At 35.3% G+C, this 15,631-nt stretch overlaps 1 protein-coding gene across 19 annotated transcripts in view; it reads right to left on the reverse strand.

Moving 5' to 3' along the window:
- The window catches only part of PPFIA2 (PPFI scaffold protein A2), a 670,503-nt gene that overhangs the window by 83,962 nt on the left and 570,910 nt on the right, over positions 1-15,631 (reverse strand). For all 19 annotated transcript variants that reach the window (XM_078146464.1, XM_078146473.1, XM_078146471.1 and 16 more), the window contains 2 exons: positions 7,206-7,443; positions 2,340-2,369 (listed from right to left, as the gene is read on the reverse strand). In XM_078146464.1, coding sequence (XP_078002590.1) covers positions 2,340-2,369; positions 7,206-7,443 — 268 coding nt within the window. The remainder of the gene's footprint in view (positions 1-2,339; positions 2,370-7,205; positions 7,444-15,631) is intronic.

Raw genomic sequence — 15,631 nt, forward strand, 5'->3', positions numbered from 1 at the left:
GCATCAGTCAAACAATAAACACTTATTAAGTGCCTACTATGTGCCAGGCACTGTGCTAAGTCCTAGGGATATAAGCATCAGAAGGAGATAAAGAACCAAACAAGGCATAGTCTTGATTCTCCAAAAAGTTCTCTAGAAATTAATATGACAAAAATACTATGAGTTTTAAAAATTATCCAATAGTACCATTCAAATTGTATTGGTTATTATGATGGATGCACACATACACAATATATGTTTTTGTGTATAAATATGTATGACAACTTTATTGACATCATCATTTTCATAAATAAGCCAAAATTCAAATTTGTTAGTCAACTAGCATTTATTAAACACTTCCTGTGTCATTCCTTAAAAGTTTATAGAAGTAGTTAAGAAACTGATATATTTAGTCCCACTCACTGTTGAACAAGGAATCTGCTGCCTCTGACAGATCGCCACTTACACATTAGAGAACAATTTGGGCAATGAGTCCTATCCCTCTGCAGCCAATTTCAAAGGAGTTGGTGGGAAAGGAAGGGAGGAGAGGCTCCCATGATAAGTAATGCATACTTCTTGAGGAAAGTGAATATAGAAAACTGGGAGAACCTTGTAAAACTGAAATACTCCCACTGTGATGCCAGCATCACATCTTTTAACCTCATCTCTGGACCACATTTAATTCACTTCAAAGATTCTTCTTGGTCTTAGTTCCACCTACTCTTTCTCTTCTGGCTGCGATTTTGTATCCCTGGAACATCAACTATCATGGCTCCTGAGGTTTTGGCTCACTCTACAATGGAAACTTACACATAAGGTATAAGTTTACTCCTTTACTCCTTAGACCAAAAGACTTTAATTGGCACTGTGAAAAGACTCCAGTGGAACTGAAGATAGGAGAAACAATACAAGGGTACCTATGATCAGATTGTCATAGTAGATTACTTCCATTAGCTTTAGTAAGGTAGGAAATAAAGTTTGTAGAAGGTAAGAACTGGAGAAAAAAGGGAGGGTAAAGAACTTCAAAGAGCTAAATATTTTAAAACCAGCCAGTCCAACACAGTTAATTATAACACGAGTTTAATAAGAATCACTAAACAATTGAAAAAAAATACTGTTTTTTGTACATGGAAAAAAGATTTGGCAGAACAATCCTGGAAATGATAGATAGATTATTTTTGTTATTAGGAGATTCACAAAATAAACTTTATAAGGAGATGGGCACAAAGATTTGCTAGGGAGAAGTCAATTAAATATGAGTTGTTTGGAAAGACTATATTATTGGGTATAAGGGAACAGAGGTCTCTGTTCAAGGAAAATTTACCAATAGTCTTGCATCGATCATGGAGAAATAATTTTCTACATTGTTATTGCATATTATTTCTTACACTACATAGATAGAGGTTGTTAAAGACAAAGAAATGATAATTTCTTCTTGATGTGGCAGAAATATTTCAAAATAAGAGTTCAGTTAATGTTATAAATATGACTTCAATATTGATGTCAAGTTGATTGGAAGCCCTGAATAAGTCATTTTTAATACCTGTATTTTTATATTATGTGAGTTATATCTTTATCTTTGATAAAGAATGAACATAAAAATTGCAGCCTGAATATTATCGTTGAATTATTTAAAATTATTAATAAGATTTTAGGAAGTTCTGAGATTCTGGGCAACATATATGAATTTAATTGTGTGCATGTGGAGGGCATACTTCTGGATTTATCTTCTTTTTTGTCTTGACATAAGGACTGGAAGTAAAGGTTGGAAATACAATAGATGTATACTGATTGAATAACTCAACTGGCTGCCTCTTAAACTGTTGGCATATTATAGCAATGTGTGTTTTGGACCCACTTTGTATTTCCAATGTGAATGGTTTGACCAATCTCCCACATTTCTGTGAATTTCATTACAAATGCAAAACTGACATCTGGGTTAACTGTTATCAGTGTGAAGCCATCATTCCTTTTTAAGGTTAATTCTTAAGCCTACTTTATGTTTCATACATATATTTTCCTAGATTGTTTGCTTAGTTTTGTTATTTAGAGTTAGCCTCCATGTTAGTTTCTTCTCAGGATATTCAGTGATTTATTAGCTTTTCTTATTATTTTCAGAAATTATAAAGCTAGATTTTTCTGATATGGATAATACGTGCAAATTTAGGTCAAAAGAAATCTATATAAGGAACTGAAGTCTTGAGAGGTCAAATGCTCATATATAAATAATTTAGAGAGGTGTACCATAATTTAATATGTCTTCCCTTTGATGATAATGTGGTTTTAACTAGTATAATGAAAAAATATATAATATCCTTAAGTAATCAAACAGTAATGTTTATATAAAATATGTACAATACCTTTCTCCGATGTTTCCTTAGATCACTTGGCTATCATTGGTAGCAAGAAAAATGACCAAAAAAGGAAAATAAACTAATCAATGAACAACATCATATGAAAATGTGAAATGAGATATAAAACAATAATTTCATCCTTAATTATTTTTCAAATTCACAAACAGATTCCTGGATAATTCTCCAAGGATAATTTAAGTCAAGTTATTTAAATTTTTAATTATTTAAAATTACAGTATAAACAAACAAATTTTCTTTTTCTTTTCTTTCTATTCTTTTCCCTTCCCCCCCCCCAATGAGTCTACCTGTCTCACCCAGTCTAGAAGTGTTGTGGCCACTCACAGGTAGATCCCACTTTGGATTAGCACAGATGATGGTTTATTTCTAACCTGGGCCAGTTTGCCTCTCCTTAGGCAGCCTGGTGGCTTCCCATTCCCATGGGTTTACCATATTGGTACCAGATTTGGTATGGACACCTAACTCACTTTAGACCTACTATAGCTCTGAATTGTCAAGCTTAAGAAATCTACCAGCCTCAACCTCTCTCAATAGCAGGAATTTATAGGCTAGCTCTCTGTACACTCAACTTCTAATAGATTTCAGGTTAAGATTCTCGAATGTTACTGTTATTTTCAATAATTAATAAAGTTGTTTTCAAATGTACCCTTCATTGGGGAATTAATCTCAGAAAATTTCTAAGTTGTTTTTAGCCACAAAGAAATGTGGAGAGCTGGCATTCAGTCAAATTGATCTTTGCAGAAAAACAAGCAATATTTGTTGTTCCACTTTCACTTGAAGTCTAAAAATCACCAGTCACTCTCTCCACATCACTTTTTATCTTAGACATGGCTATGGACTTTAAGTTGCTATGTTTCTTAGCAATCATAATACTGTCAGCGTCAGGACAATTGAACTTCTAGTCCTTTCTCAGCACCCATAAATTTCACATAGCTGAAATCAATTTCAGGTTCAGGTTTTGAGTCAGTAAATTAGGGAACATTCATTCAGAAAAAAAGAATCAAATGAAATAAACATATATAGCATTCTGCAAACCTTATTGAGCTATATAAGCAGAAAAAGAAAAATATATAAAAATCAAGCTTTGATTACAAGCTAAATGTAATGTTGACACAATAAATGTATTGAATGTTTAATTTCTCACATTTTTGCCTTCCCAGAATTCCTAGAAAGTCCATACAAAATCATTCATTCAATATTTCAGCTGTTCATTCATTCATTCATCCATTCATTTAACAAATTTTATAATGGAAAATTATATTTAGATCAGTGGTTCTTAAATATTGGATCTGTGAAACAATTTTTTTAGAAAAAAATATATTTCAATAATAGTATTTCAACAAAATTGATTGCCTTCATATCATATATTTTATATGCTTAAAAACTTGTTTTTTCCCCCTGAGGAGTCCATAGGCTTCACCAAAGGCATCCAGGTCACAAAAAGAAGCTAAGAACCTATGCCTTCGATAGATGTTTCCATTTTCTCAGTATTTGTGCAACTAATTTCTAAATTTCAATTTTAGTGAATCCAAAAAAAACAACAACACCCCAACCTTTGTTAACAACATTTATTGAACAATAAAGTTTGACTGAATTCTAGTTACTGTATTTTTTAATCTGGTTCCTTAGCTCTAGTTACTTTTGTTGCTGCTGCTGCTGTTGCTATTTTGTTCTCAACCTGTGATTTCATCATTGTGGGGGGAGACTTGTCTAAGACTCTGACAAGTTATGGTAAGAATCAGAGGCAGATCTCCAGACTTTAATACTGTCCCTGAATCCCAAGAGTTCATTTGCTTCTCTGTGTGTGTGTGTGTGTGTGTGTGTGTGTGTGTGTGTGTGTGATGGACCCCTTTGGCAAACTTATGAAAACTGTGAATCCCTTCTCAGAAGAATGTTGATTACCAAGGAAATCAACTGATTTTGAAGTTAATTTATACAAATATATAAATATTTTTTAAAAATCATGGACCTCAGGTTAAAAACTCCCGTATGTGCGTATACTTTTTTTGATAGTAAAGAACTGGAAACAAAATAGATGTTGGTCAATTGGAGAGTGGCTAAACAAATTGTAATATAAGAATGCAATTAAATTTAGTACTTTGCTGTAAGAGACAACTATGATGAATTCATAGAAGCATGGAAAATATCACCTGAGGAGGTAAAAGATCCAATAATACAATATACACAATGACTACAGCAGTACAAATGGAAAGAATGACAATCATAAACAAATGAAAATGAATTACAAAGAATAAAGATATACAAGATATGAGATAACAACTGCTACAATTCCCATGGGGAATTCAGAGGACTATGGGTGTGGAACATTGCCTAGATTTTTCAGATTTTTTTAATAGATTGATTGGTTTTATTGATTGCTTTTTTATTCTGTTTTTTCCTGTTTCCCTTTTTTTCTTTTAAAATTCCTTTGTTGTCCTGTATGACTCTCTGAGTGGGATAGATACAATAATAACAATAAACCAATAACAATTTATTTAAAAAAGAAGCCCTGTATCTACTCTGTTAAGCTGTCTACCCCAGGGACATTTCAATCTTATAGCTATTGCCTTTAAGCTCATGAAATTTCTTTCAGCATTGTGTTACCAACATTCAATGAAATCACATTTACCAAACATGCAGTGCTGGAGAAAACTTATTAAAGTCTCTGGGTTTTTCTGTGAAATGCCAATATTTCCCCAATCATGAAATAAATCTGAAGCTATATCTAGGAACAGAGCCTAGCCCATTTATTAATTAGGGGCAGCTAGTTGAAAACATTATTGAACATTCACCTATCACTATGCTAAAAATCACGCAGATGCTGTCTAAATGTTAATTTAAAAAAAATTTTAATTTAAATGCAAAGATTTTGAGGAGAGAGTGAGGCTGATGACTTTGCCCAGCTATGCCTCACTTAAATCCAATTCACTTGCAAGTCAAGGCATCACTCTACTGATGTCTTTGGTCCTCTTTGAGAAGGAAGGATAAATAAGATCACGAACAATAGATATGCCTAAAATTTATCAGTCTCCAATAAAAAAAGAAAAAACCCCATAAAGTTGCTTCCCCTCCTCCTCCTCCTCCTGCCACTCTCAAGTGATCTATATCAATGAGAGCAGGGTTGAAAGCCACTGACTTGAAGAAAATAAGGAGGACAGTATGGGTTGGCTGTGAAAGAGAGTGACAAATAGTAAAATAGAAGGGAGACAAAAATAGTAAAATAGACCAATAGTAAGTTAGGGCAAAAATACAGGAGAGGGGCAGTGTAATGTGAGATGAGAGACAAGAATAGTGTAAGATTAGGAGTACCCTCAATTACTCAACATTCATATTTCCTTTCATCTTTCCCAGAACATCCTGCCTTTTGTACTGGTGCAAAGCAGTCTATGAGTACAGAGGGTAGCCTTTTGTCCAGGAGAATGCCCGTTTGGATAGGAGCTATCACGTATTCTCTTTATTCTTCCTCCTTTGGCAAGAAATCCAAGATGAGGAATATCTTCTGATTTTTTTTTCTGTCCTCTAACACTTTCTTTTAAGGTAGGTTTTACTGTTACCAATCTAGTTTGGCTTTGCTGGGTGGACTTTAGAAAAGCCATGTCAGTACAAGAGGCTCAAGGTCTCCTTGATTCCTTCTCAGCTTTATGTGCCTTTCCTAAGATCCTTAATTCCTTCTGACACCCCTTCTATTACAGTCTGAAAAGATAAAGACCATTTCACTAATTTGCATTTCAATTAATATTGAATCCCAAAATGAGCACTGTTGAACTGAAGTGCTGACATTTTTCATGGGGGTATTTTAACAGCCAAAAATAAATAACTAAATGGAATAAAGATGTCACTCCTTTTAAAACTGTATTCGGTGTTTCTCAGATTCATTATAATATGATATAGTTTTATCAAGCTGTCCTCAAATCTTGGACAAATTATCTGGCAATGGAAACACAGTTGGATGAAAGTGTCTTCCACTTCATTTCTATTTGTCTTTGTTGGTAATGTTCTGTACTTCATCTTAATTTTATTTGTGCGTGTGGGTGTCTTCTAATTTGGAAACCTAGGGTTTGAGCTAAATTAGAAGGAAACTGACTTCTGTACCTTAAGAATGTCATTGGTTTTCCCCCTTTAACTGATGGTGATTACAGCTGCTTCACGTATTCTTAGCTGAAAAATATCAATAACCTGGTGGCCAACATTCTGATGATGAATTACTGAATCATACAGAAACACCAAATGAATTTCAGTACTGGAAGATACTCTTGCAGTCATAGTATAACCTACGCTTGAAAAAGAATTCTTCCTCACTTAACCCCATTGCCTAGCCCCCCCCCAAAAAAAAGAATTCCCCCAAGAATATATTTAACAAGTAGTCATACAATAGTTACTTAAAGACCTTAAGTTAGGAGCAACCTATTTTGTTCCAAGGCCGCTTATCCCATTTTTGGACATCTCTGATTGGTAAGGACCTTCACATCATGGCTAAATTTGTCTAGTTGCAATGTCCATTCCTTGCTTTTTCGTTTTAGAGCCCATCATGAGTTTTTTTAGGCACAGCAACTCATAAAGGCATGGAAGAGTTACAATCACCATTGACAGAAGCACAATGATGAAATGATGGAATTTTTAAAGTAAATACTAAAAAAAACCCCATGAAATCACCCCTATCTTATTTCTGGACTTAATGCCAGTGGAGAGTATTTGAGTTATTATTAGGAAGGAAATTCACTGGGCATAATTAGCTTTGTTCCAGTATCATCAGCTACAAACTATTCTTGAGATTTATAAGCTATTGGATTTTTCTTTTGGTATTTATTTCTCAAGTAAACTTGAGGTTAACATGATCCAGACTCATTCTCTTACCAGAGTCATGATTCCCATTCGATCCATCTCCCTGGCTGGGCTTCGGGGAGTAAGCTTAGGCGTGGAGTGGCCACTAGGAGGAGATGAACTTGCTAGCGATGAAGCAGTTACTGAGGCAGTGATTGAAGTACCTGGATGGACTCGAGCTAGATTCAAACCTTCTAGGCTCACACTGGCCACTCTGTTCTCGATTTCTTCAGCACGTAGTTCTGTGGACTCTTTCTCTTCCTGAATTAACCTGAAAGGTACATTTGAATTTAGGTTAGTGTTGTCTGCAGCTTGAAAGACTATACAATAAATTGCAACGAGTATTAATTAAATGCCTATTAAGTGCCAGGCATTGACCTCACTATGCACTAAGGACAGAAGGATAAAAAAAAAAGAAACATTTTATGTCCTCAAGAAGCTTATATTCTTCTGGAGGGGAGAAGAACAACAGGTACAAAGGTTAATAAAAGCAAAATAAGCAATTTGGAGATGGTAGCACTAACAACTTTGGGGAGATAATTACAAGGTCTCCAACCATTTAAATAAAACAGCTAGTTTTTGCAAATTTGTTTTTGGTTCTTGAGCAACATGTGGGGAATTTTAAGAAGATTTCTATATACTACAAAGGCCGCTAGGTGGTTCAGTGGATAGAGCACTGGACCGGGAGGAAGACTTCAGATTAAATTGTGCTTTAGTCACCAAATAACTGGGAACCCTGAGAAAGTCCCAAACTCTATCTGCCTTTGTTTCCTCATTTGTAAAATGGAAATAATAATAACTATTTTCCAGGGTTGCTATGAGGATAAAATGATAAAGTATTTTTATAACAATTTGTAAACTTCAAAGCACTATATAAAAGCTAGTAGTAGTAGTAGCAGCAATAGTAGTAATAGTAGCAGCAGCAGCATTTTCTTTTCAATAAATTTGAGTAGTTTCAAGGCTAAAGTATAGCCAATTTTTACTTTCAGAGGATTTATATTTCCTTCTTCTAGGATTCTTTTTCCTTAGCTCCTTTAAAGACTTGTTTCCCAATCTGATTCCTGCTTTTAAGCTAAAATTAAACCTGGTGATCTCTTCTCCTCATTAAGTCCTTTCCAAATTAGGCCCTTTTTGAACTTCTTTTTTGCTTCAACAATACAAAGTAACAGTTGTCAATATAAGACTTTTCATGATTTTAAGCAATTTATAGAGCTGTTAAAGCATTTCATCTAAAAAAAATGTTATCCAGCTACATCATCATAAAAAGGTCACACACCATTTGTGGCTATCACTGGAAGGATAGAGACATGTTCAAGAGAGAAAAATATTAGAGAGAACAAAGTGAAAGGAAGAAGGGGTAGAAGAAAGGAAGATGGTAGAAGAGAGAGAAAGATAAAGCAGTTCGTTTGGTAGTAGTGCTAGATAGCCATCACAATTATCTCTGTCATCTCTCAGGACCATCTACCTGTGCCTTATTTCTCTATGTCTATCTCTATTGTCTGTGTCTCTATCTTTCTCTCTCAAAACAAAACAAAACTACTTGGCTTTCAAAGTATGATCATTACTACTTGCATATATGTAATTTTACATATACACATCATATAAATACAAAAATACTAAATTATACAAAAGTATATCTATATTGGTATACATACATATATGTATCTGTGTTGATAATGATTTGTCCAATTCAATAGAGCCAGTAGGTATAAGATATTGAACTCAGGTCTTTCTGACTCTTAAATCCAGCTCTCCACCTACTTCATGGTTTACATTATGTATTATATACACTACTCTTTAAGAATGAGGGACAAAGGGCAAACAACAGCAACAGCTTGCTAGCATAAATAATAAAATGATTAATTATTATTTATTTATTTTTGGCAACTGGGGTTAAGTAACTTGCCCAGGGTCACATAGCTAGTAAATGTCAAGTGTTTGGTCTGAGGTCAGACTTGAACTCAGGTCCTCCTGACTTCAGGGCCAGTGTTCTATCCACTGTGCCACCTAGCTGCCCCTAAAATGATTAATTACCCAGACACTATCCTTCTTGAACTTTTTATATGTCAGAGTAACTGATCCCAAGGGAATAGATTGGGTCACCGAGTGAGAAAAAAAGCAGAAAACAGCCCAGGAAAGGGCTTTAGGGTACACCCACAGTCAGGAGATATAAAGCAGATGAAGATTTGGCAAAAGATATTGATAAAAAGTCAGATGGCTTGGAAGAAAACCAATAGGGAGCAGTGTCATGAAAACTCAGAGCATCCAGGAGGATAGCAGTCATCAACATTATCAAATATGGCTAAGAGTTTATGAAGAATGAGGATTGAGAAAAGGACATGAGGTTTACAATTAAGAGATAATTGCTAACTCTGGACAAAGCAGATTTAAATCACTGTTGATTTAGGAAATCAGGTTGCAGAGGAGTTAAAAGAGAATGAAATGAGTAGTGGAAGCAACAGGTACTCACACAGTACCTCATGGAGTGTAGCTGAGAAAAGCAGGAAAGCTAGTCGGATGCGAGCTTCCATTGAGCTTAGATTTCTTTCTTTTTTTTTTTTTAAGGTATAGGGAGACTTGGACAAGTTTGCAGGCAGCAGAGAAGGAACCAGTTGATAGTGACAGACTGAAGATAAGGGAATAAGAGGGAAGGAAGGTTAAAAAACCAATCTTTTCAAGAATGAAAGAGGAAATGTGATTAAGGATACCAGTAGAAGGTTTAGCCTTGGTAAAGAGTAGAGTGACATCTCCATTAGAGACTAGAACAGGGTTCTTAACCTTCTTTCTGTCAAGAACTCATTCACAATCTAATGAGAAACATGAATCCTTTGTTTTAAATATGTTAAATAAAGTACATGATATGACAAAGGAAAGTAATTACGTTTAAGATACAATTGACAAAATTAAAAAAAATAAAACAAATTCATGAATCCCTCCCCTATGCCAGTTTAAAAATCTCTGAAAGGAAGGAGAAGTGACAGCAATGAAAGATAAGTGGTTTAGAGATGAAGAGAATGGGGAAGGGGGAGGAAGGTCAGCATATAGTCCCATTTATCAGTAAACTGGTATGAGGTGAGATCTTTAGCTGAGAGAGTTGGGGAGAGGGGTGATAGAGAGGCTTGAGGTCCTGTGAGAAGAAATGGAGGATTGTAAAGGCAATCCGTTTTACTTCTGAACAACTCTAGTTTCCCTATATATTCAAAAATCTACTTTTCAGCAACTTCTATCCATTTCTCCTAGTTCTTCCTTCTGTGGCTAAGCAGAACAAACCTAATAGCTTTGTGGCATAAGAGCAATATAAATACCTGAAGATTGCTACATGCTCTTTCTATCTGTCCCCTCACCTCAAAAATGTTTTCTCTTCTCCAGGAAAAAAAAAACATATCACAACTCCTTTCACCAGATCCTTCTTTGACATGATTTCAGGGTACTTCCTCTAGGTCGAGCTCCTCTGGATACTAGATTATCAATATTCTTCCCAAAATGTGGCATGAAAACTAAACAGAGTACTCTGGACTGTGGTTTAGCCATAGAGACAAGAGCAGGAAGATCACTCCCCTTGCTTTGGTCACTCCTAGCACCATGACAAATTGCTGACTCATAAGTAAATGCAACTAAAACATTTTTAGATGAACTGCAATGGAGCTGGACATTCCTGAACTTATACTTGTGAAGTTTATTTTTCTGAGACCTTGTACAATAATATGGTATGTGGGAGTTTATCTTTTTTGCTGATTTTACCCTGGGGTTAGACCTTAGCATCCTCTCATGTTGGAGAATTTACTTTTCACTGACTTCTTTCCCTTCTTTAAGTAGTTTCTAGGGGACCACAGGACTAGATCCAGCTAGATTCCCAAATCACTTCCTTTCAGACCTAGTAAAGCCATGTTGGCCCCTTTTCACAATTCCTACCATCCTTTAATTTACTGTAGGGCTAAATCTGTGTGTGTGTGTGTGTGTGTGTGTGTGTGTGTGTGTACACAATTAGGGGAGGTGGAGCGAGTGTTCCTTTTAGGTTTTCCTAAATTAAGGGGTCACTCTAGAATGAGGAAAACATAGTCAGTGTCTCATGTATTTTCCTTTCTCCTAACATGTCTGGTCAGAAGAAGCATTATCTGAAATGGGGATTGGCTAAACACCTTCCCAATAAGATCAGTGGTGAAGCAAGGATGTTCCTTATCACCGATACTATGCAACACAGTATTAGAAATACTAACTATAAGACAAAAAAAATCGAAGGAATAAAAATAAGCAGTGAAGAAGCAAAACTATCATTCTTTGCAGACATGATGGAATACCTAGAGAACCTTAGAGAATCAACTAAAAACTACTTGGAACATTGAACAACTTTAGTAAGGTTACAGGACATAAAATAAACTCACATAAATCATCAGCATCTCTATACTACCAACAAAACTCAGTAGGGAGACATAAAGAGAAATTCCACTTAAAATAACTGCAGATGTTAAAAAAAATGAGAGTCTACCTCGCAAGACAAACATAGGGAATATACGTACAAAATTACAAAGTATTTTTTCACACAGATAAAGATAAATTTAAACAATTGGAGAGTTATTAATTACTCATGGGTAGGTCAAAGCAATACAATAAAATTGACTATTCTACATAAGTTGATTTATCTATTCAGTGCTATACAAAATTACCAAAGAATTATTTTATAGAACTAAAAAAAATAACAAAATTCATCTGGAAGAACAAAAGGTCAAGAATATCAAGGAAATCAACAAAAAATGTTAAAGAGGCCCAGAAGTTGTTGTTCAGTCATTTTTCAGTTGTATATAACTCTTCATGATCCCCTTTGGGGTTTTCTTGGCAAAAATATTAAAGTGGTTTACAATTTCCTTCCCAGCTCATTTTACAGATGAGGAAACTGAGGCAGAGTTAAGTGACTTATTCATGGTCACATGAGTAACAAGTGTCTGAGGAAGATGAGTTTTCCTGACTCTATGTCTGGAACTCTATTAATTGTGCCATTTAGTTGCCTTGCAGTACCAGATTTCAAAGTATATTACAAAGTGGTAATCATCAAAACAATCTGGTACTGGCTAAAAAAATAGAATGGTAGCTCAGTAGAACAGATAGGCATCCAATACACAGTAGTAAATGACCATAGTAATCTAGTGTTTGATAAATTCAAAGATCTGAGCTTTTGGAGCCAGAACTCACCATTTGAAAAGAATTGCTGGGAAACCTGGAGAGCAGTTTGGTAAAAATTAAGCATAGATCAGATTCAATAATGTCAAAATGCATATATGATTTGAACATAAAAGGTTATATCACAACCTAGTTAGGGGAGCATGGAAAATCTTATTTGTTAGATACATAAATAATGGAAGTTTATTAACAAACATGAGATAAAAGAGAATCACAGGAAGAGGTAATTTTGATTACGTGAAAGTAAGAAGGTTTTACACAAACAAAATCAACGCAGCCAAAATTAGAAGGAAAGCAGGAAACTGGGAAATAATTTTATAGCAATTTTCTCTGATAAAGTCTTCATTTACCACATAAATAGGGAATTGAGCCACATTTATTAAAGAAAAACAAAAACAAAACAAGAGCCATTCCCCAAATTGTCAAAGAATATGAATAAGTAGGTTGTTGTGCTTTGTTCTCAACAGGCCCAGCACAAGTAGTCCACGTGAACGTTTGGAGTGGAGATGTCTCTAAATTTATGCATCTCAGATTTCTTTTGAGCTACTACAGTTCTGCTTTGGTCATAGAATACAAGCACTTTCTTTGATGCAGGCATGTCACAGTGGGTAGTCCTGTGCCAGCATGTCCCATGTTGCACAATCGATTCCGAAATTTTTCAGGGAGACCTTGAGAGCGTCCTTTTATCCCTTTTTCTGACCTCTGTATGAGCATTTGCCTTGTGTAAGTTCTCCATAAAATGATCTCTTAGGCAAATATATTTTTGGCATTTGAACAATGTGGCTAGTCTATCAGAGTTACACTCTCTGTAACAGAGTCTGAATGCTTGACAGTTCAGCTCAAGAAAGGATCTCAGCTTCTAGTTCCTTATCTTACCTGGTGATCTTCAGAATATACCTGAGACAATTCAAGTGGAAGTGATTAAGTTTCTTGTCATGGCTCTGGCATACTGTCAGGTTTTACAGGCATTCAACAAAGAGTTCAGCACAACAGCTTTGTACATCCCCAGTCTAGTAGGCAGTCTAATACCTTTTCTCTTCTACACTTTCCTTCAGAGTCTCCAAAACACAGAGTTATCTCTGGCAATAATGCATCAACCTCATCATGTATGTGTATATCTCTGGCAAATATACCGCCAAGGTGAATGAACTTATTCACATCATTCAAAGTTTCTACATTTGCTATAACTGATGGTTCCACATATGGGATGTTGCTGGGTTGGCTGGGGGAGAAACTTTCTTTTTTTCTTGGTGTTAATCGTTAGGCTAAAATTATCACAAGCAGCAGAGAATTGATCCATCCTTCATTGTATCCCAGCTTCTGAGGCTGCATTAAGTACACAATCATCTTATACAGAAAGTTGAGCATCTACTCTCCCTCCACGTTAGTCTTTGCATGTAGCCTTTTCAAGTTAAATAATTTAGCATTTTTGTGCCATTTTTGTCCTTGTTGAAAACATCTGACAACATTGCAGAAAACATCATGATGAAAAACAAGGGAGCAAGCATACAAACTTGCTTCATTCCATTGGTGACTGGGAAAGCATAAGAGCCTTGTCCATTATCCAGAACCCAGATAGGCACACCGTCATGAAAGTGACATACAATACTAATGAACCTCTCTGGGAAGCCAAATTTTGCCATAATTTGCAGAGCTGCTATTTGCATGTTTTTGTTGTGAGAGAACTCAGCAGGTACCACATCCAAATAGGTATCACATATGAACACGTAATTTTCAGAAGAAGAAATCAAAGCTATCAATAGTCACACGTACACATACATTCACACGTACACATACATACACACACACACACACACACACACACACACACACACACACTCTAAGTCACTACTGATCAGAGAAATGCAAATTAAAACAACTCTGAGGTAAAGCCTCGCCGCCATCAAGTTGACAACTTGACAGAAAGAGAAAATGACAAATGTTGGAGAGGATGTGGAAAAATAGATACATTGATGCTCTGTTGGTGGAGTTGTGAACTGGTCCAACCATTCTGGAGAACAATTTGGAACTTTGCCCAAAGGGCTATAAAACTGTGCATACTCTTTGATCCAGCAATGCCACTACTAAGTCTATAGCCCAAAGAAACCAAAGAAAAGGGAAAAGAACCTATATATGTACAAAAATATCTATAGCAGCTGTGTGTGTGTGTGTGTGTGTGTGTGTGTGTGTGGTGGAAAAGAACTGGAAATGGAGGGCATGCCCATAAATTGGGGAATGGCTGAGCAAGTTGTGGTATGTGATTGTTATAGAATATTGTTGTGCTATAAGAAATGACAAGAAGGATGGTTTCAGAAAAAAAAAAACATTGGGATGACTTACTCGAACTCATGCCAAATTAAGTGAGCAGAACTAGGAGAATGTTGTACACAGTAACAACAATAATGAAATCATGATCCACTGAAACTTACTTTCTTTAATCAACACAATAATTCAAGACAATTCCAAAGACCCATGATGAAAAATGTTATCCAGCTCCAGAGAGAGAAAGAGAGAGAGACAGAGACAGAGGCAGAGAGACAAAGAGAGAGAGAGTGAGAGAAATAAAGAGAGAGAGAGAGAGATCTGATGGATTCTGCATGAAGATTGAAGTATACTTTTTTCACTTTCTTTGTTTCTTGCTTTTTCTTGTTTTTTTTTCTTTTGGCAACACGGCTAATATGGAAATATATTTTGAATGATTTCACATATAAAATTGCTAACATATTGCTTGATTTCTCAATTAATGAGGGAGAAGCAGAAGGGATGGGGAGAATTTGGAACTCAAAAAATGATGCTCAAAAGAAAATAATTGAAAAAAAAAAGAAGAATATTTAGGACTTCCCTAAGACTGTGAAGAGCAATTCAAGATTTGGAACTATAGACTTTGCCAAACACACTGTTTTCTGAGGAAAACAAATATTAAAATTGGAGAAAGAGTGTAATGGTAGGGTTTATTGATGAAATAAATGATCTTGTTTAAATCATCTTGTTTAAAGTAAATGTCAAGATGCTAATCCTTGATACATTTATCAGGTGATAAACATGTGAACCTCTAAACTCTCATAGGCATATAAGTTGAAAATTCATTTTTATTGTTCACTTAGTGTAAATAAGTTATGTTTCATATTAACTCCATAAAGAAGCAAAGTCAGAAGTAATGTGGACTTCAGGGGTAATTTTATGGACTCAAGATAAATAAAGACAAAATAAATTAATTATTATAATAGGATATCATATCTGAACAGTGTGGTTTTCTTAAAGTATCTCAATTTTATTATAGGAAT

This window comes from Phascolarctos cinereus, unplaced genomic scaffold (genome assembly GCF_003287225.1).
Source record: "Phascolarctos cinereus isolate Bilbo 61053 unplaced genomic scaffold, phaCin_HiC Scaffold_1;HRSCAF=81, whole genome shotgun sequence".
NCBI classification, from domain to species: Eukaryota; Metazoa; Chordata; class Mammalia; order Diprotodontia; family Phascolarctidae; genus Phascolarctos; species Phascolarctos cinereus.